Source organism: Adiantum capillus-veneris, chromosome 4 (genome assembly GCF_014529385.1).
Source record: "Adiantum capillus-veneris isolate H3 chromosome 4, ASM1452938v2, whole genome shotgun sequence".
In the NCBI taxonomy this organism is placed as follows: Eukaryota; Viridiplantae; Streptophyta; class Polypodiopsida; order Polypodiales; family Pteridaceae; genus Adiantum; species Adiantum capillus-veneris.
Genome location: NC_140934.1, coordinates 104,436,865 through 104,458,465, shown reverse-complemented (window position 1 = coordinate 104,458,465; position 21,601 = coordinate 104,436,865). Strand labels below are relative to the sequence as shown.

Below are 21,601 nucleotides of genomic sequence, written 5' to 3'. Positions count from 1 at the left end.
GATGAAGCTGAAGTCATGGAGCCGGAGCAAGTCTTGTTGCATCGGTTTCGCCATGGTTCAAAGAAACAAGTACGACAATATTTTTTGAAGTTCAAAGATCGAGGAACCCATAAAGTGGTGTGGGTAGACGAAGAGTTCTTCAAGGATTATCCAGAGTTGTTGGCAGACTACAAGGAAGCCATGCAGCTCGGAACCAGTACTTCACTTTAAAAAGGAGGGGATGTCACGTGACACATCCAACCCTATGTGTCCGTGGACAAGCTACACCATAACAGGTTTCCGTCAAGTCCAGTCGGTTTAGATTAGAAGTGATCTGGCACTTTTGTGAATCTATTCGTAGACCGTGCATGCCCAGTCACTCAGTGTAGATGCATATCCTCTCGTTGCACACTGCATAAGCATAAGCATTTCCATCAGATTCCATCAGAGTCAGTTTGGGAATTTTTCAAGTGACTTTATCCTATTTTTCCCTATTTTTGACATTTTTCACTTATTTATTAAGTGACTTTTGTTGGGAACTAAGTAGGGCAAATTGGGTAAGTTAATATATAAGCAAACCCAAGTTAGCACAATTGGGCATATGAGCAAGGAGCACAGCAGGCTTTTCAAGCAACAGGTACTCCCTTCCTCTCTCAACAAGATCCTCCCCAAGCCATCCTTGGTGAGCCATCCCCATCCAAGACCTAGCGCCATACCATCTCCCTCTTGGCGTTTATCCTCCAACAGCCATCGCCATCAAGTGCTCCCTCCTTGGCATTTTCCCCCAATAGCCCATCGCCAGCAAAGCCAATACCATTGGCGTTTTTCCCTACTACGGGCAGCCCAACCATCAGCATTTTGGGATCGCCAGCCAACTGCAGAATTCAGCGTTTTTGACCTCAGTATTTTCAGCATTGAAAAACGCAGCAATACAGCGTTTTATAGCAGGTATAGCAGTGATTAAATTCAGCCTTAAAACCTGCAAAGCTTCAGTGTTTTCAGCCTACGACAGCAACATAAAAACGTAGCCTTGTCCTGCTTGTCTTCAACGTTTTTATCAAGCCATAAGACCCTCGACAAAACTAGGGATTCTCAGCCATATGAAACAGCCCCAAGATCACCCAGATTCCAGCCATTACCCCCTCGTGGACAACAGATAGAAGAGATCTAAATTCAGCCCTAAAGTCATCATCGTCGTCATCGACATAGTCCCCGTTTGCATCAGTCCATGCATCATCATTGTACACCTTTGTGCAATCAAAAGTAGACCACTCTCGCCGATGTGAGTGGGGCCTTCGGAGGACGGTTTTACAACCTCTCGGGTGTCGTATCTCTTTTCTCTCCTTCTCTCAGTCTTATACACTTGCATGCACAATATCCACTCACTTTGTTCGTGATCATAGCACTTTCATACAGACGGAAGGCTCTCTCCTTCCATAAGAACTAAAAGGAACCTTGAGTAAATATAGATCACTAATGTTGAGAAAATACAACATTCATTCCGCTGCACCTAACATTGGTATTAGAGCTTTGGCAGTGTTTTGTATTACTCAACCACAAGAACCACAAGAATTTTTTTTGCTTGTTGCGGTCGCACGAACCCAAGTTTACTTGGGCGTGTCGATTCCTAATCGTGTTTTGTTGAAGAGGGACAGGAATCCCAAGAAAGAAGGACTTGTCGAGCCTCCCCTTGTTTCTCTTTTCACTCATTGAGAGCGGACCGTGCACTTAGCGGCCGGCCAATCGACGTGAGGTGGGAAAAAGCAACCTTGGTGTGAGCGTAAGGCCGCCAAGGGGTGCGCCCGTGGAAAAGAGTAGAACTCGGGTGAAGAGAAGATCCTTCTCCAACGCGATTTGCAAGCAAAAGACAACCTCAAGAACCTCAAGAACCTCAAGACCCTCAAGAACCAAGTTCCTCGTGAACTTAAGAACCAAAGATCCTAGTGCATGGTCGTCACCCGAAGCAGAATGGATACTTCGCATACAAGTGATGAGCATGAGAGGCGACGAAGGATTCTCCCCACCATGAGATTTTTCCAACCCTCCCCCTTCGCCATCTACGCCACGAGTTGTTCTAACTCCTATGGAGATGATGGTCAAGTCAATGATGGACATGATGCTGGCACAACAAGAAGCGACTCGCATTACGATGGAACGAAATGAAAGAAACGCACTACAACAACAAGAAGCGACTCGCCTTACTTTAGAAGCGAATCGGGTTGTGCTGGCACAACAAGAAACCAATCGCCTTGCTTTCGAACGCGAGCGCGATGAATGAAATGAACGAAAAGCAGAAAGGGAGGCCAAGCGTGAAGCTCAAAGGGAGTTACGCACTCAAGAATTTATTTCCCAAGTGCTAGCCTCGAAGACCGAACCACCCAAAGATCGTGGGAGTTCCTCAAGTGGTGCAAGCCATGATGCGGATTCCAACAACCCAGTCACCGAAAAGTTGACTTTCAGTAAGTATGATGGTAAGATGGATGCTACGGTGATTCATTCTTGGTTGCATCAATTTAATGCTTATTTTGCGACAACTAAGAAAACAGGAAATAGGAAAGTTTTGACGGCAGCTATGTACCTTGTCGGTGATGCCATCAATTGGTACCACGCATGGCAAGAGGCACAGCTAGCCGCGCTCATTTGTTTTCTATTACACATGTGCATGGTGTATCTTATCATATGGTGGTTTCTATTGCATGTATGCTTGTGTATTTCTCAGCATAAACACAAAAGAGAAAGGTTAAGTATATGCAAATTTGGGTTTTTGCGTGAGCTGCTAGTTAAAACTATCTTGGGCTGATTGTCTCTGCAGTACATCCAACCTCAAGAGCACGAGAAACTTGCTCAAGCAGAACTGGTTGTAATAGATGAAGCAGCTGCAATCCCCTTGCCAATCGTCAAAGCCCTTTTAGGACCTTACTTGGTTTTTCTTTGCTCTACAGTGAATGGGTAAGAAACCTTTTTGATAAGAGCGTTTCTAAATGTCATTCGTTTCAAACATCTCTCAAGGTATTCATTTGACTGGAAGGTATGAGGGTACAGGACGCTCTTTGTCATTGAAGCTGATCCAACAACTTCGTGAACAGAGTCAAAAGAATTCTTCTGAGAATGGAGCAGTGACAGGTTGGTTTTATCCACCTCTTTTACTGCTGTTGCAGACAAATTTTCATCTTTTTTTTTGACATCTGTATTGTAGTGTGGGTAGTAATGTATGCATCTTTTATCATACAAAAGGGCATCAATTTAATCTGATTAAATGGGAATGGTTTAAATCAATGGAAGCATGTACGTGCATTCAAGCTGAAAAATCCTAGTTTATGAAGGTTTTGAACACACCATACATCTTTGGTCTTTTCTGAGTGAGCATGTGAGTTTCGAAGTTTCAGAAATCTATCTAGCGCTTTTCTGTCCATGTGATAGATTCAGGCTGTTGTGTTCATGGTTGTTGATGTTAGTCAGTTTTTGTGATGACATAAGGTCTTATAGTACCTCTCAAGTTTTTGGTGGGAGAATTTATGCCATTTTTACACTCTATATGGCTACAATGGTTTTTCTACTACTATGTTTCAAAGAAAATAAAGGAGACTGGAATTGAATTGAGTGCAGAAACTTAAGAGCAGTACTATCGAAGGGGAACTTCACATCTCCGACTCTTGAGTAGAAGCGGTTTTCAAGTTCTGTTTTGCTGTTTTCAGTTCAGTTTTGGCATTGCTGTTCAAGTAACCAGCCGGTTTCACTTTATCTTGAGACTAGACTGCTGTTACACTACATAGCCCATGGATAGCCAGTAGAGACATTTTTATCCTAGATACCAGTTTTCCAAAGAGAGATTGTCCGCACTGTTGAGATGTTTACATTGGTAGCAGAGGTGGATACTTGTGCACCTTTGATAGAGCTTCTACACTAGCTTACAGATGCTATTCTTGCTGCTACCGCTATAGCTACAACCGTTCCATACTCTTTGTGCTACAGGGAGACCTGGTAGTAGCACTATGCCTCAGAATAGTTGGTATGATGATGAGTGTTGAGGCTGGAGCCAAATTTCAGAGAGGTAGGAGCACGGGAGACCACGCTGACTTGCTCATATTACCTTGTGATGCCTTGTCAGCCTATGAAGAGAGCATTTTTAGCCTGGCTTGAGTGTGAGCTATATTCCCAATGTTACAGGCTTTACACTCCAAGTGAGAAACCAATACACGGACAGAAACTGCAAATCACTCAACTTGCGGGGTGTGTGGTGGTGGTGGTGGAGAGAGAGAGAGAGAGAGAGAGAGAGAGAGAGAGAGAGAGAGAGAGAGAGAGAGAGAGAGAGAGAGAGAGAGAGAGAGAGAGAGAGAGAGAGAGAGAGAGAGAGAGAGAGAGAGATGAAATGAAATGAAAAGAAAAATGAAATGTTATATTAACGTCTTCAAAAGGTCAAAGTGACCTATGAGACCAGAAAGTGACAATGTTGTGGATCTGATACAAAGTCAGAGTAACAAGATGACAGAATGACAAAATAAAGATCCTAAATTGCTAGGTGTGAACTAAGCAGTTAAACAACTAGCTGGGATAGCTAGATCATAGGAGATCCAGCATCGGTTGTTGGAGAATCTCATCAATCTCCTCCATGGTGAGTAGTTTGACCGGGCGTCGTGCATGTCGAGCCAAAGTGATCCGAATCCTCTGATGCAACCTCTGTCGATGCTGTGTAATCCTCCGCAGTCGTGGGCGTTTGGATCTCCCCAGCTCTGTCACTCGGTCGGTCAGTATGCCTCTGGTGTAAAGCGATGAGCTCTGCTGTGGTAGTAACTCCTCCGAGTGTCCTGTGGCAGCTCTAAAGAAGTGTGTGATCTGTCTCTGAGACTGGCTAGCCTCCCCTCTCATCAAGCTCTGTCTGTGTTTGCGCAGCTCAAGCAAAAACAAACCCAGGTATCTCTGATCCTCATACCACATGACTCTAGAGAATGTTCCAACGCCCTCTCTGAACAAGCAATGGAAGCGGCCTCGTATCGCGTAGTAGATGGGGCAATGGCATGTGTAGTGCAACTCTGTCTCAAGCTCGATGTCACACAGGGGGCATGTCCTGGCCTCTGCTGGTATTCCGCTGTATCTCCCAGTCTCGATCCGCAGCTGGTGTGAGGATGTGCGTATCTGGCCAATAACACATCGTATCCCATGAGACAAGTGGGTGTCCATGTATCTGGGTCTCCTCACAAAACCATCCGCCGTAAGCTCGAGGAGATGCTCTCTGTAGAAAGCCATCTTCGTGCCCAGCTCCTGTGTTGGCTGTATCCATGTCCTCTTGGTGTCTAGCTGAGTCAAGTCCTGGCGAATAAGCCTGGTGATCTCGGACTGTGTAAGAGTTAGAGAGGGCGCATCCAATGAGTACTAGGCAATCTGTCTATGCTGAATCCATGCGCCTGAAACCATGATGTCATCTCCCCATACCAGCATTTTGTATCTCCTTGTATGGCTAACTGTCGAGAGGACTCAAGTGCAAGGCGTGTATATCTGTCTCTAGGAAGTTCCCACATGCGGTGTATGAAGGAGACAGATTTGGTGAGCGCCTCAACCACAAGTGGGGGGGCAGCTAGCTCTGCTCGTACAATAGCACGTGGTACTGAAGCCTTGGCTCTAATGAGCTGCGAGATCATACAGACCAGAGGCTTCTCCATGCCCCCCCATCCATCACTGCGGCTTGTCCTCCCGTGATGATCCAGTGAAGGTCCCCAAATCTCAGCTCCATAAAGCAATGCAGAAGCCACCAAAGTGTCAAAGAGCCAGAGCTTCGTCTGAGGCTCCTGAAACTGAACCTGTAAACACATCCTTTCCAATCTACCTAATGTTGCATGGGCTCTGGTCAATCTAGTCTCTGCTGCCCTCCGCAATGAAAATGTTGGCCCACAAAAAACCACTCCAAGGTAAGTATAAGCATCTGTATACTCCACCTTCTCTTGGTGGTATGTGAATGCGGGCGCTTACCTCCCGATCCACTGTGGTGTGGTATTAAATACCATGACCTTGGTTTTACCAAGGTTGACGGACAAACCACTTTCCTAGGAAAACCTATGCAAAGCATCCAAGTGACGTTGCATCCTCTCCGGAGACTCGGAGATCAACACAATATCATCAGCATATAACAATAGTGGAATCCATGTCCCTGCCAGCTGTGCACCTCTATCACCATCTCTCTCAATGTAGTTAGAAATCTCATCCACATACACACCAAATAGAGTAGGAGAGAGCAGGTAGCCCTGCTTCACCCCAATAGTGGAGTAAACCGGTGTGGATAGACCCTCTGGGGTGCGTACATGCCCCAGTACTGACGTGTATGATGCCATGACCCGCCAAATGAGCGCTGTGGATACTCCCATCTGCTGTAATCTGCGCATCAATCTAGATCTGGGCACTGTGTCAAATGCATTGCGGAAATCCGCAAAGCTACAATAGATCCGTCTCCGACGTGATCTGCCCTCCTCAATGATGGCTTTGAGTGTCAAGATATGGTCAAGGGTAGAAAAACCCCTCCTAAAACCTGCCTGCCCGGATGCGCGTATTCCCTTCCTCTCTCCCCATCTTCTCAGCTGTTGCGTACATCTATGTCGAGTCATGATAGTGCGATAGTTCCCAGGCTCCATAGGGTCTCTCGAGTTGAAGATAGGTACAATAGTAGATAGGCTCCAATTATCAGGAAAGGCCTCACACATGGCACGATTAAACATAACTGCTAGAAGCTCTGCTAGTAAATCTGTGGCATGCGTGGAATGCTCAGCCACTAAGCCATCATGATCATATGCTCTCCCAGTCCTCATCCTGTTAATGGCCTTCCTTACCGTCTTAGCGGTGAAACAAGCACATGTGTGTGGGCATGGAGAGAGAGAGAGAGAGAGAGAGAGAGAGAGAGAGAGAGAGAGAGAGAGAGAGAGAGAGAGAGAGAGAGAGAGAGAGAGAGAGAGAGAGAGAGAGAGAGATGCTATGAGGTGAAGTTCAAGAACTATCCACCTATGGATGCAAAGTGGATGAAAGAGCATGAACTGTCAGAGTCACCAAATGTATTGCAGCTTTACCTTGAGGCCTTTGGGTTGCACCCTACGTATGCCCCAACCCAATGTCTGCAAATGAGGGGTAATGATAGAGCTAGCACATTAAATGTACTCATGGATTTAGTGCAACAGTAGTGTAAAGTTTAATAAAAGTATGAAGGTCTCATTAAGTGATTTGTACATATGTTTTGACAATCTTTCTTGCGGATACGTGCGATGATAAAAGGGTGCTTAGCACACAAGATCATCTATGGCATGTATTTATGGTATGCAATCGAGGACGTTTGCGATTTCAAGAGGGGGGTATGTCATGAGGACGTGGCAAATGCTAACCTTAGTTGTTGGTTTCTTTCCAATGATTTTTGTTTAATTTTTGAGACCCTCTTTTTGAAGTTGCAAATGGTCGGACATTGTATGGCCAATGTGAACGATAGTTTTACCCGCAAACAGAAAGTTGGTCGGCACTGGAATTCATATAGTAAGAGGATGTTTAGCCTTAGACCAAGATCATGTAGGTCCTCCCGTCGCACTTAGCAAGTTGGTGGATACTAGGAAGTGAACTCAATAAAGGCATAAAGTCAAGGTGGGATCACCAACAGAAAGTATCCGACAGTTGGGCCACATTGCACTTTTGGATGCGGTCCCAATGAGGATAGATGGTCACATGACCAGTGGGAGCCCAACAAAAACATCTCCTAAAAATTAGGGAACTGCTATTTTGGGCCGTGAAATGTGTTCGCGTTATTACCTTCGGTATGACAAGGGGAACATTTTATTACTCTGCTGCAAAGTCAACTGATGCAACAATTGAGAGATTTTTAAGCAGAAAGCCCAATGCGAGAAAATTGCATGCATGAGTGCAAAGTCGCACTTTTTGGTCAATTTACCAAGTTTGGGAGTACAGAACTTGTAACTGACTTTTTGGAGCAGTTTTGGAGGCTGATAACTATGGTTTTCACCCATTTCTCTCCATTTTTGAGCTTCCCATGACTTTACCTAGGACCATGGAGCTCATTTTCAGCATTTGAAGGCATCAGATGCGTGTTTACAGGGCTGTTTTGCTGCGTTTTCAGCGATACGCAAGTTTTGGCAGCCATGGAAATCTTTCCCTTTTTGCATCTATTTGTTCACAGACGCATTACAGGTCAAGGGCAGCAGAGGGGGCGCTCGATTCATGCTGGGGGGATGCCTCATTGAGAACCTGTCTCACAGGTTAAGAGCTATGGAGTGCTTCCTTTCCATTCTATGTACAGTGTGGTGCTAGGAGTGATGCCTTGCACGCTACACACTGCTCTCTCTCTCTCTCTCTCTCTCTCTCTCTCTCTCTCTCCTCTATTTGCAGTTATATGATGCCCCACAAGAGGGCTCTTCATTTGATTGATGTACAGTTGTGTGGTTTCATGCTTTTGTGCTGAGGCAAGAGCCTCCTTGAGCAGGAACAGGGGTAGCTAATTGCTACTCCGAAGCAGGCACCGGTGAGGGTCATAACCTCACCGTACAGATGCATCTTCAGCGCTATGTATGCGCTGTAAAGTGACTGTTTTCAGCCATACGGATGCCAAAACCATTGGGAATAGTGCCCCACTGGCAGACGACAGTTAGGGGACTGTTTGGGGCTGAAAACAGGGCAAAAACCAGGAAATACAGCGTGCTGAATTTACTGTTTTTTGGCAGGAATCAAAGGGTTTATGCCAGTGGAAGTGAGTTCCAGCAGGGGAATTGGTTTCGCGCGAGTTTTGGGGCTGTTATGTTGTCGAAATTTGGCCGAATGAAGTGGTATCTAGTTGGATATAGACAAAGGATTCCCAAGACTCTACTTTGTAAATTTACCCTCTCAAAGTATAAAGAAATACTGAAAGGGGCGCCAATTTTGGGACCTACAGGTTGTCGGTGTCTGCTCGGGGCATTCTAGCTTCCGAGCCGTGTGTGTATTCAAGTGTTAATTCCCGTCGCAGGTTTCCTTTGCAAAGTGCTCTGTGTGTGTGTGTGTGTGTGTCTAAAGTAAATAATTTCGGGTGAAAGCCAACGCCTACCGCCCCACGGGCCGGTTTCAAGGTTCCATTGCCGGGATATCAATCACTTTTTCCTCAAAGAGTGAGCCTCGGTTGTTTTGGATAAAGACACAGAGTGCAGGAACGCGGGATTACACTATGGCCGACAAAGGGAAGGGCATTATGGAAGAGGGTTCCTCTTCACAGGACAAACAGGAAATTCCGCATGTATGCACTGCTAAAGAGTGCTGATTTTCCGTTGCGTTTTTAGGGTTCACAAGTATGAACCAAGATGAGATAGGGAGAGGTCTCACGGTGGTAGATTGGCCACTAGATCTCCTACGGGAGTGATGTGGGTCTTCCAGGTGACACGCTGCTCGCCGATTCTCTGAGGCGGTTGCTTGGATTCTTTGACGCATCGGTAAATCATCTTGAAATTTGAGCTTACTTGGTCATGGGTGGTACGTCATGTTGTGGAATTATGTTCGTTTGCAGAGGCAAAAGCCTTTTGCACAGGTAAAAGTTAAGGGACAGGTTGCAAGATGCTATGTGGTGAAGTTCAAGAACTATCCACCTATGGATGCAAAGTGGATGGAAGAGCATGAACTGTCAGAGTCACCAAATGTATTACAGCTTTACCTTGAGGCCTTTGGGTTAGAGCCTACGTATGTCCCAACCCAATGTTTGCAAAGGAGGGGTAATGATAGAGCTAGCAGATCAAATGTACTCATGGATTCAGTGCAACAGCAGTGTACAGTTTGATAAAAGTATGAAGGTCTCATTAAGTTATTTGTACATATGTTTTGACAATCTTTCTTGCGGATACGTGTGATGATAAAAGGGTGGTCACCACACAAGATCATCTATGGCATGTATTTATGGTATGCAATCGAGGATGTTTGCGATTTCAAGAGGGGGGTATGTCACGAGGACGTGGCAAATACTAACTTTAGTTGTTGGTTTCTTTCCAATGATTTTTGTTTAATTTTTGAGACCCTCTTTTTGAAGTTGCAAATGGTCGGACATTGTATGGCCAATGTGAACGGTAGTTTCACCCGCAGACGGAAAGTTGGTCGGCATTGGAATTCGTATAGTAAGAGGATGTCTAGGCTCAGAGCAAGATCATGTAGGTCCCCCCGTCGCACATAGCAAGTTGGTGGATACTAGGAAGTGAACTCAATAAAGGCATAAAGTCAAGGTGGGATCACGAACAAAAAGTATTCGACAATTGGGCCGCATTGCACTTTTGGATGCGGTCCCAATGAGGATAGATGGTTCCTCTTCACAGGAAAAACAGGAAATTCCGCATGTATGCCCTGCTAGAAAGTGGTCAAATTAGGGTTGAATTTCTGTGCGTTTTTAGGGTTTGCAAGTATGAACCAAGATGAGATAGGGAGAGGTCTCACGGTGGTAGATTGACCGCTAGATCTCCTATAGGAGTGATGTGGGTTTGGCATGTGACACGCTTCTTGCCGATTCTCTGATGCGGTTGCTTGGATTCTTTGACGCATCAGTAAATTGTCTTGAAATTTGATCTTACTTGGTCATGGGTGGTACGTCACGTTGTGGAATTATGCTCGTTTGCAGAGGCAAGAGCCTTTTGCACACGACGCACGTAAAAGTTAAGCGACAGGTTGCAAGATGCTAGGTGGTGAAGTTCAAGAACTATTTACCTTTGGATGCAAAGTGGATGGAAGAGCATGAATTGTCAGAGTCACCAAATGTATTGTAGCTTTACGTTGAGGCCTTTGGGTTAGAGCCTACGTATGCCCCAACCCAATGTTTGCAAAGGAGGGGTAATGATAGAGCTAGCACATCAAATGTACTCATGGATTCAGTGCAACAGCAGTGTACAGTTTGATAAAAGTATGAAGGTCTCATTAAGTTATTTGTACATATGTTTTGACAATCTTTCTTGCGGATACGTGTGATGATAAAAGGGTGGTCACCACACAATATCATCTATGGCATGTATTTATGTATGCAATCGAGGACGTTTGCGATTTCAAGAGGGGGGTATGTCACGAGGACGTGGCAAATGCTAACCTTAGTTGTTGGTTTCTTTCGAATGATTTTTGTTTAATTTTTGAGACCCTCTTTTTGAAGTTGCAAATGGTCGGACATTGTATGGCCAATGTGAAGGGTAGTTTCACCCGCAGACGGAAAGTTGGTCGGCATTGGAATTCGTATAGTAAGAGGATGTCTAGGCTCAGAGCAAGATCATGTAGGTCCCCCCGTCGCACATAGCAAGTTGGTGGATACTAGGAGGTGAACTCAATAAAGGCATAAAGTCAAGGTGGGATCACCAACAGAAAGTATTTTACAGTTGGGCCACATTGCACTTTTGGATGCGGTCCCAATGAGGATAGATGGTCAGATTACCAGTGGGAGCCCAACGGAAATATCTCCTAAAAATTAGGGAACTGCTATTTTGGGCCGTGAAATGTGTTCGCGTCATTACCTTCGGTATGACCAGGAGAACATTTTATTACTCTGCTGCAAAGTCAACATTTTATTACTCTGTTGCAAAACAAACCCAGGCATCTCTGATCCTCGTATCGCATGACTCTAGAGAAAGGTCCAAAGTCCTCTCTGAACAAGCAATGGAAGCGGCCTCGTATCTTGTAGTAGACGGGGCAGTGGCATGTGTAGTGCAACTCTCTCTCAGGCTCTATGTCACACAGGGGGGGCATGTATTGGTCTCTGTTGGTACTCCGCTGTATCTCCTAGTCTTGATCCCAAGCTGGTGTGAAGATGTGCGTATCTGGCCAATAGCACAATGTATCCCATGAGACAAGTGGGTGTCCATGTATCTGGGCCTCGTCCCAAAACCATCCTCGTCACAAAACCATCCTTCAAAAGGCCAAAATGACGTATAAGAGAGAGAGAGAGAGAGAGAGAGAGAGAGAGAGAGAGAGAGAGAGAGAGAGAGAGAGAGAGAGAGAGAGAGAGAGAGAGAGAGAGAGAGAGAGAGAGAGAGAGAGAGAGAGAGAGAGAGAGAGAGAGAGAGAGAGAGAGAGAGAGAGAGAGAGAGAGATGAATGAAATGAAATGCTATTTTAACGTCCTCAAAAGTCCGAAGGGACCTATGAGACCAAAAAGTTACAATGTGGTGGATCTGATACAAAGTCAGAGTAACAAGATGACAAAATGACAAAATAAAATACTTTGGAATCCTAAACAGCTAGGTGTGAACTAAGCAGCTAGCTCGGATAGCCAAATCACAAGTGATCCAACATCGGTCGTTGCCGGGTCTCATCAATCTCCTCCATGGTCAGTAGTATAACCGGGCGTCGTGCATGTCGGGCCAAAGTGATCCGAATCCTCTGATGCAGCCTCCGTCGATGCTGTGTAGTCCTCCGCAGTTGTGGGCGTCTTGATCTCCCTAGCTCGGTCGGTCGGTCGATCAGTGTGCCTCTGGTGTGAGGCAACGAGCTCTGCTGTGCTAGTAGCTTCTCCCGGTGTCCAGTGGCAGCTCTAAAGAAGTCTGTGATCTGTCTCTGAGACTGTCTAGCCTCTCCACTTATCAAGCTCTCTCTAGGTCTGCGCAGCTCGAGCAAAAACAAACCCAGGCATCTCTGATCCTCATAGCGCATGACTCTGGAGAGTGGTCCAAAGCCCTCTCTGAACAAGCAATGGAAGCGGCCTCGTATCTCGTAGTAGACGGGGCAGTGGCATGTGTAGTGCAACTCTGTCTCAGGCTCGATGTCACACAAGGGGCATGTCTTGGCCTCTGCTGATACTCCGTTGTATCTCCCAGTCTCGATCCGCAGCTGGTGTGAAGATGTGCGTATCTGGCCAATAGCACATTGTATCCCATGAGACAAGTGGGTGTCCATGTAGCTGGGCCTTGTCACAAAACCATCCTCCGAGAGAGAGAAGAGAGAGAACCATCGCGAACCCTTACTGCATCCAGCGCGACCCCAGCTGTTGCCTGCCGCACGCGTTCCCTCCTGCCTGGCCTGCAGCCTGCCGCGGCGTTTTTGCCTGCAGCCTGCCTGGCGCGACGCGATCTACTGCCTGCAGCTTGCCGACCCTGTGCGCCACAGCCTGCACAGTCTGCAAGTACCTGCGCGTCACAGCATCTTCAACCCTATTCCTGCTAAACCCTAACCCTAACAGCCCCCGCCTGCAAACCCTAATCACGTGAAACCCTAATTCCCCAATTCCCTGAAACCCTAATAGCCGGCAAACCTTCCCTGTGAGCATATTTCTACTGTCTGCAAGGGAAGAAAAGAAAGAGAGAAAGAGAGAGAGAGAGAAAGAGCTCCAGCTTCACTTCGGGTCGTGCTATTCCTGTTTGCCAGTCTCACCCATTCTTCATGGCGGCTTTGCCGGTCTTGAGTGCTACACATGGCGCTCTATCACCACTTGCTTGTCGCGTGGATTGTACTATTGACCTGTTGAGACGCATTGACTCCAAAATTCAACACTTGGCACAACATGCCTTGGTTGGCCGGATGATTGGACAGTCTCCACCTCGCTCTTCTATTCGTGATTGGTGTTAGACTGCATTGGGCACTACTCAGGGACGGGTCTCGGAGCTTTCATTCCTTGGCAGAGGTATATTCATGGTACGTCTTTTAGATCCCGCCACTGCCTCAGCTCTCCTGGCTCGCTCTCCGATACTCTCTGATCGGAGAATGATATACTTGACGAGGTGGTTGCCCGAGTTTACCACTGAGGAGTTTGATAGTCGACATCTTATTCCCAGATTCCCTCTGACGCTCTCCTTCCCGGATATGCCTCTCCATTTTATTGATGAGCATCTCCTTCAGATGATTGCTGCTCATTTTGGCACAGTAGTTCCAGGATCCTGCATCTTCTCATCTGGTCCACCTCGCATTCAGGTCCTGGTGTTTGGGGATACTTCATTACCAGATACAGTTACTGTGGCTGTGCGTGATCGAGACTACTCTTGGTGAATGGTAGTCACTGGTCGCCCAGGACAGTGTTTACGTTGTCACGAGATGGGACACTTGGCACGTGATTGTCCCACTCAGCCACGCCATCGGCGATAACAACAGTCGGCTCGTGGCACCCATGCTTAGCCACGTGGTCAGTGTCCACAGCCGGTTCCTACTAGTACTACTAGAGCACCTCAGCAGCCTACGGGTGCTCCTAGAGCTTCAACCCTCCATGTTCCTCCCTCTGCTTCAGTTCCTACTGAGACTGCTTGGCAGACAGTAGGTGGTAACCATTCCTTCCGTCCTCGTCAGCAACCCACCCCACATGCAGCCCCTAGTGTTCACTATCCTGCTCCCTCCCAAGTTTCTACCACTCCCTTACCCCTAGCTTCTCCTCGCCATTCTTCTTCTTCAGCCCAGGATCACTTACCTCTGCTACCAGCTCCTCCTTCACTTGCCATTCCCCTGCATGCTCCTTCACCTCTTCCCGAGGTCCCTATTCCCATGCAAATGGATCATTCCCCGCTACTACCTCTCCCTTTCCCTCCTCTCCCTCTCGCCCTTACTCCGCCCCCTCCCCCTTCTGGTCCACCCCCTCCCTCTGCCGCTCATACTTACGTCCCACGCAGTTTTCTCGGCTCTTGCCCTCTTTCTTGGGGCACTCATCGGGCTGAAATGTGCGGTGACTCAGAAGGACCATCGCGGGTGTAGCTCTACCTTATGCATCACAAGCCAGGTTGTGTCCCCTCTTTAATTGGCAGTCGTTCTCAGCCTACCCATTCCTTTTTCCTTCCATTCCATGCAGCTCAGGAATGGTCAGAGGATCAGGTTTTGCATTTTGTGCATGCACAAACTATGGCTGAGCTTAATTTATGATTGTCTACTTCCGCTCCAGATGTATTGTCTCCACACTTCCCTTCATGTATTGGTGCTATGGAATGGAGTGATGTTTATGCTTGCTATTCATTGCCTATGATCATTCATGTATCCTTAGATGTGGTGCTTCCTATGTCTATGCGCATTTGGGGTGTCAAAGCTGTAGCATCGGTAATGCAATGTAAACAAGCTGAGGTTCGCAGTTGGTGCAATGAGACACCGTATTTTAGAGAGGGCTTGCGGGTTGCTTTCCTCCCGCTCGAATCTCATCCCTTGGATGGCCCAGCTGCCTCCAAGAAGATGCGCAGTTAGTCGGATGCTTTACCAATTCTTTCATGCAGACTATGGATTTACATGTAGTATCTTGGAATGCTAATGGTTTACAGACTTCTAGGGTAAGAGGTTCACGTAAGCTTTTACTTCGCAGAGATTTACACGCTCATGTAGTAGGCATTGTGGATATATTACTAGTACAGGAGCATAAGATTGCCACTCCCTTTGGTAATCTCATGCCCTCGGGTGCTCACAATTTTTGGGAGCCTGCACTGGGCATTCATGGACAGAGTTGCGGTGTATGCATTTCAGTGGGGCCACGATAGTTGGCATCAGTTCAGCAGCATGGCACCCTTGTCGTTGGCAGAGCAGTCTATGTTTCTATCTGGATTCGGGACTCTATCATTGGTTTTATGTCAGTATATGCACCCACTACTCCTCGGGAGCGAGCTACTTTTTGGTCCTCCTTGGTTGCTGCTTTACCTGCTGTAGACTCTTGGGTTGTTGGAGGCGACTTCAACAACGTCGAGAGCGACTGTGACTGGCGCTCGATCACTCCTCCAGTTCTATCATCCATTTCTCCCGATGAGCAGCCAGCTTGGGATCGACTTCTTCTAGCTATTCAAGGTGTTGACGCCTGGCACATACCCTCTTTTGGTCACCACCTTGCTACACTTCATTACTCGTGGGGGTTTCAACGACAGCAGGGAAGATTATTAGAGCGACTTGATCGTTTTTACATTGGCCCTTGGGTAGCAGCTCTAGGTGGATTTACTACTATTTGGCGAGGGACCAGTCTCTCAGATCATTTACCCATCTCATTGTTTATCTCTTTCACGAGATCCTCTGCACAGAGACAAGGCTGCCGGATCCCTGATAGTGTTCTCACCACTGCAGTTCTGCAGCAGCAGATTCGTGACTTGTGGTCCACGGGGGCTTCTTATAGTGGTCCCCCTGGAGAGTTCCTTGCCCATTGCATTACTCAGTCTAGTATTTACTGCCGTGATCAGACTGCCAATATTCATCGTCAGTTGAGAGTACGCGAGTCTGTCCTCCACATTCCTCTTGGTTCCACACAGCGCTTGCTTGAGGAGTGGCCACAGGATGCTTATCTCGCTGTTAGACAGACAGAGCTTACAGAGAAAATTCGTCGCGTACAGGAGGCTAGGTCCGAGTTCACTCATCATGCTTCAGTATCTCATTGGATCGCTAAAGCTGATCGAATGAATAAGGACTTCTTCGCTGCGCATAAAGAGCGCCCTCCTGGCACCACCCTCCGGACTTTGTGCGATGCTCAGGGAACACTTCATATGCATCCTGATGTTATCCTTGATATGTCTACAGATTATTTTGAGGCATTGTTTACTGTTGATGTATGCACTACTGAGGTTTTACTTGCCCGTGAGCAGATCTGGCATCACACCCGACGTCGTTGTACAGACACTATGGCAGAGATCTTGTTGGCTCCATTCACACTTGACGAGCTTTATGTTGCTATCGAGAGTCTAGATCCATCTTCCTGTCCAGGCGAGGATGGCCTCACTAGAGCTTTCTTTTTGACCTATTGGGATGTATTGCATATAACACTGCTTCGTGGTTCTCAGGATATCTTTGCCTCAGGATATATGCATCCGGATCTTTGTTCAGGTCTCATATCTCTTATTCCGAAAGGGGGTGACACCACTCAGCTCCGTGAGTGGAGACCTATTACCCTACTACCTTCGGTCTATAAGATATTAGCGTTACTCATCAGCCATCGCTTGCGGCCGTTCTTACCAGATATTATTCATACTTCTCAGACAGGCTTTGTCATGGATCGATGCATACTGGATAATATCTTCACTTTTTATGAGGCAGTAGAGTGGGCCAGATCATCTTCTGAACCTCTCGCGTTTTTCATCCTTGACTTCGAGAAAGCATATGACCGTGTTGACTGGGAGTTTCTCGAAGGATCATTAGCCAGGATGGGTTTCCCTTCGAGATGGATCTCAGGCATTTCCGCTCTCTTCAGGACTGCCAGCAGTGCTATTACTATTGGTGGTCGTGTCAGTCGCAGTTTTGAGCTCTCTCGATCTGTCCGTCAGGGATGTCCTTTAGTAGCATATCTGGATCTGTTTGTAGGGGAGACTATGTTCGAGTTTCTTCGTGCTCAGAGCCATGCATTTCGTGGCTTGACCATGCAAGTACCTTCACCTCCGGACCTTATCGATCAGGAGTTTGCTGATGACACTATGCTCATGTTGCGCTATTTGCTCGCAGCTCTTGATGCCATGCGGGAGGCCCTGGAGGTTTTTTGCATTGCCAGTGGTGCACGCATTAACTGGCATAAATCCTATGGGTTACTGGTTGGCAGTGATGACATACCTACTTGGGGGGTAACTGATGGTTTCACATGGCTGCAACCAGGACAGACATGCAGATATCTGGGCTTTCAGGTTGGATTTGACGTTTCCTCACAGCAGCAGTTTGCACCCGTACTACAATCTATTCGCAGGAAGCTATGTCATTGGTCTTCTCGTCATCTGTTGTTGGCTGGCCGTGCATTGGTCGCTAACTAGGTCATTCTGGCTACAGTATGGTATACGGCCTCCTGTTGGATGCTACATGCTGGTGTGATAGCTTAGCTCCGCAGACTCTTGCGGAACTTTTTATGGAGTGGCACAGATGGGACTACTGATACTCGTGCTCGAGTTCGCTGGTCCACGATTATTCGTCCTAGGTCAGAGGGTGGACTTGGCATTATTGATCCAGAATTACAGAGCCGCGCCCTTCTTACCAAGCTTATTGTTCGGGGTCTTTTTCTCGGCCAAGAACCTTGGAAAATGCTTCTTTAGGCCGCTCTTTCCACAACGACTCCACGCCTCGGCACTAGAGATAGTCATACTTGGCAAATAGGGTATTGTTTTCTCTTTACGGATGCCCCCTTGAGCACCGGCACTCTCTCACCCTTCATCCGATCGCTCCTTCAGATTTGGGTATCCATGCGACGAGCTATTATATGCTCACCTCCCTCATGCCGTGAGGAGATTGAGCGCCAGCCTCTCATTTGGAATGATGCAGTTCTTGATTCTTCGGTTAATCCACCCCGTCAGCTTGGAGAGAGGACTCACATTGATTGGGCTGCTTGGGACACTGGCCCTGCTGCCTCTATGCGGTTGTTTCATGAGACACGTATGTTGGATGCAGATTTTGTGGCAGAACATTATGACATTGGTCGCGGGGTACCAGACAGACTGCTTGAGATTGACTCTTCCATTCCTTCACATTGGGACGCAGTCATGCGAGGCACGGTTCAGATGCCTCCACATTGTGGCTGGGAAGGACTCTTTGCTCAGAGCACACTCGTATTAGTTCGTTTGGACACCATGCTGTTCACAGTTGATCCTGACTGCTCTCCGGGGATGCATGCTAGATTGACATATGCTACCACCTCTCCGCCCCTTGTCTACCCTGACGCTCGATGGGAGGCCATACGAGTAGTTGGCTCTCGCGGGAAGCGTCGTTGTGTTGACCCCCGTTTCGCTTCTGTTGATGCTGCACTTTGGAGGCTTTGGGTGTGGGAGGGTCGTGCCCTATCTTAGCTTTATTGGGACCCAGGAGAGTGGCATTGGCCTAACGCTAACCCCACCTGTGTACATGTATCATTCTTTGAGTACACAATCAGAATTGGACGATTCGCATTGATGAGACAACACCCAGAGCAGCCCACTCGTATGCGTTTCTGGTTACATTCAGGTCTCTCCCATGCCTATCTACAGTAGTTTTGGTCAGCTATCTGGGATTTACATGTGGCTCGTCGTATTTCCTTTTTCCTATGGATGATTGCACATGCAGGACTTCCAGTTGGGACTTGGTTAGCTTCTATGGGTCATGATCCGTTATGTACTCGCTGTTCTTTGCGCCTACCTGAGTCACCTGCACACTGTCTTTGGTCATGCTCGTCTTCTCATGTAGTGTGGCTCGCAGTTTGCTTTTTACTTAGCAGAGCTGGTGTTAAGCATGGATTTCTCACATGGGTATCTGTCTCCTGGTTGATGCCGATGCCCGGACCGCATCTTTTCTACGAGGGCTCAGCCACAGATCCAGCTCTTATGCTTACCTCGACTGGTTATCGGCGAGGGACTTTGGCTATGTTACCACAGATTGCTTGGCGGGGGATCCTCAGACACATGATGAAATCTTCTCAGTCATCACTAGCATTGCACTATGGAATGTTTGGAAAGCTCGTTGTCTTCACATTCTCAGTGCGGCTCCACAGCTCCTACTGGATACCCTCACTGCCATTTGGCTGGACATTATTCACACCCTCATTTGGGAGTGGGATTCTTCCTCAGGTACATCTAGAGCAGCCGAGGCTCGTCGATTTGCCTTTCTTCGGCGTTGGGCCCGATCTTCACTCTTCTTCACACTTACAGGTGGACAGATTACATGGCATTATGCACCTCCTTAGTGGTTTCTCCTCCACTCATCATACAGACCACTGTGACATTGTTCTAGTCGAGTTGTCACTGTAGTGGCTCTCAACCTTACATTCAGCTTGTACACCCCTCGTGATAGGCTATTTTGGCATCCACTGGGGATTATTTTGTACTCAGTAATATAAAGCCCTGATTTTTCCAAAGAGAGAGAGAGAGAGAGAGAGAGAGAGAGAGAGAGAGAGAGAGAGAGAGAGAGAAGAAGAAGAAGAAGAAGAAGAAGAAGAAGAAGAAGAAGAGAGTTTTAACGTCGTAGGAAACTATCCCAAGAGACCTTAAAGACCTAGCCGACGAGGAGTTGAACTCAAGACCTGTTATTCAAGAGGGAAATGGCAGTATCAATCTACCACACGTGGGTGATAGAAAGGTTATACCATTTTCTTCTTTTTATTAGCACTCACACACACACCCACACACACACCCCCGAGAAGAAGAGAGTTTTAACGTCGTAGGAAACTATCCCAAGAGACCTTAAAGATCTAGCCGACGAGGAGTTGAACTCAAGACCTGTTAATCAAGAGGGAAATGGCATAACCAATCTACCACACTTGGGTGATAGAAAGGTTATACCATTTTCCTCTTTTTATTAGCACTCACACACACACCCACACACACACCCGAGAAGAAGAGAGTTTTAGCGTCGTAGGAAACTATCCTAAAGAGACCTTAAAGATCTAGCCCACGAGGAGTTGAACTCAAGACCTGCTATTCAAGAGAGAGAGAGAGAGAGAGAGAGAGAGAGAGAGAGAGAGAGAGAGAGAGAGAGAGAGAGAGAGAGAGAGAGAGAGAGAGAGAGAGAGAGAGAGCACGGCGGAGTTTTGAGCCAAGAGGCACTGGCCCCAAAGATTGGCACCCCTTTCGGTATTTCTTTATTATTACTCTTCGCAAAGTACAACTGCCAAAGGTCCAACCCTCTTTGAGACTCTGTGTCTAGATGCTCTCTGAGGTCGCCCTTTGGGCACTTATAAACTTACAAGGGATGTCCAAAAGCATCCGATCCAAAAGCAATTAACCCCAAAAGCATCAGCTCTCAAAAGCATGCTTAAAAACTCCCAACTGCAATCCGCGGAAAACACAAAAATCTGTACAGCCTACCATTTCAGCATGTTAGCGCAACTTCGGGAAACCAACCCCACATGTCAAGCTTTTGGGTTTTTGGTTTGAGGCCCCTTAACCTGTGCTCCATAAGTTGGTAGATGTTAGGATTAAAAATTCTAACCCCCTACTACTGTTTTAGGCTCCTCAACCACACTTTCTGGGTTTAGTTTGTCTATGTTCTTTGACCCCTTGTCCTTTTGGCTAGTTCTTTCGAGTTGGGCTTGCCATGTCATCTTTTTGTAGCAGTTTGAGGTCCCCATCTCGAGAGGTCGTTTCTCAGAACACACTGAGGATGGCATCTTACTTGAAAGGAAATGCACAGACAAGGTGGTCTACTCTATTGTTGGCTTGTTGCACAGAGAAGCACCTAAGAAGTGGGGAAAATTCAAGAGAATTTTCACTTTTGTCTCGATAATGGAAGAATATGAGAAGATGTCATCACTGCTTGGCATCATCTGAGATGAATAAGAAAGACACTCAGGATAGTAATTGCCAGAGGTTTTGGGGTACCTATGGACCAGTGTCCTCGTTTCGGAGGATCACTTTGAAGAACTAGATTTAGTCGTTTTGTTGTGGACTGTCAAAAGAGATTCGGCTGTATTGTTTACAACAGAAGTCTGACTCAATTCAGAGACTCATGGGACATGCCAAGCAGGGTTTTGCTATCCATGCCGGCCCATTGACCTATCCTACTGACAAGCTAGTGTCCACCTCAAGAGTGCAAGAGTCTTTCAACGAACAGAAAGAACCAAGGGAATCAGTTGAAATTTCATTGGAGAATTGCAAAGAAGTAAGGGAATCAAATGATGGTGCATCTGAGGGTTCCGAAGAAGCAAGGGAGTCTATCGATGGTTCATCAGAGAATTCCGACTGAGGTGCTAGTGGACAGGGGAGGCAAGCCAGACAACTTACAGGTCCCACGGCACAAGAAAAGAACTGAAAGGTAAGCTAGGTCCACTGGATAATTTGGTCAAGGGC

General features: G+C 47.0%; 1 protein-coding gene across 2 annotated transcripts in view; it reads left to right on the top strand.

The window, feature by feature from the left end:
* Nucleotides 1–21,601, top strand: part of LOC147459729 (RNA cytidine acetyltransferase 1-like) — a 185,676-nt gene that overhangs the window by 60,319 nt on the left and 103,756 nt on the right. For both annotated transcript variants that reach the window (XM_086510950.1, XM_086510949.1), the window contains exons 10-11: nt 2,792–2,928; nt 3,008–3,102. In XM_086510950.1, coding sequence (XP_086367076.1) covers nt 2,792–2,928; nt 3,008–3,102 — 232 coding nt within the window. The remainder of the gene's footprint in view (nt 1–2,791; nt 2,929–3,007; nt 3,103–21,601) is intronic.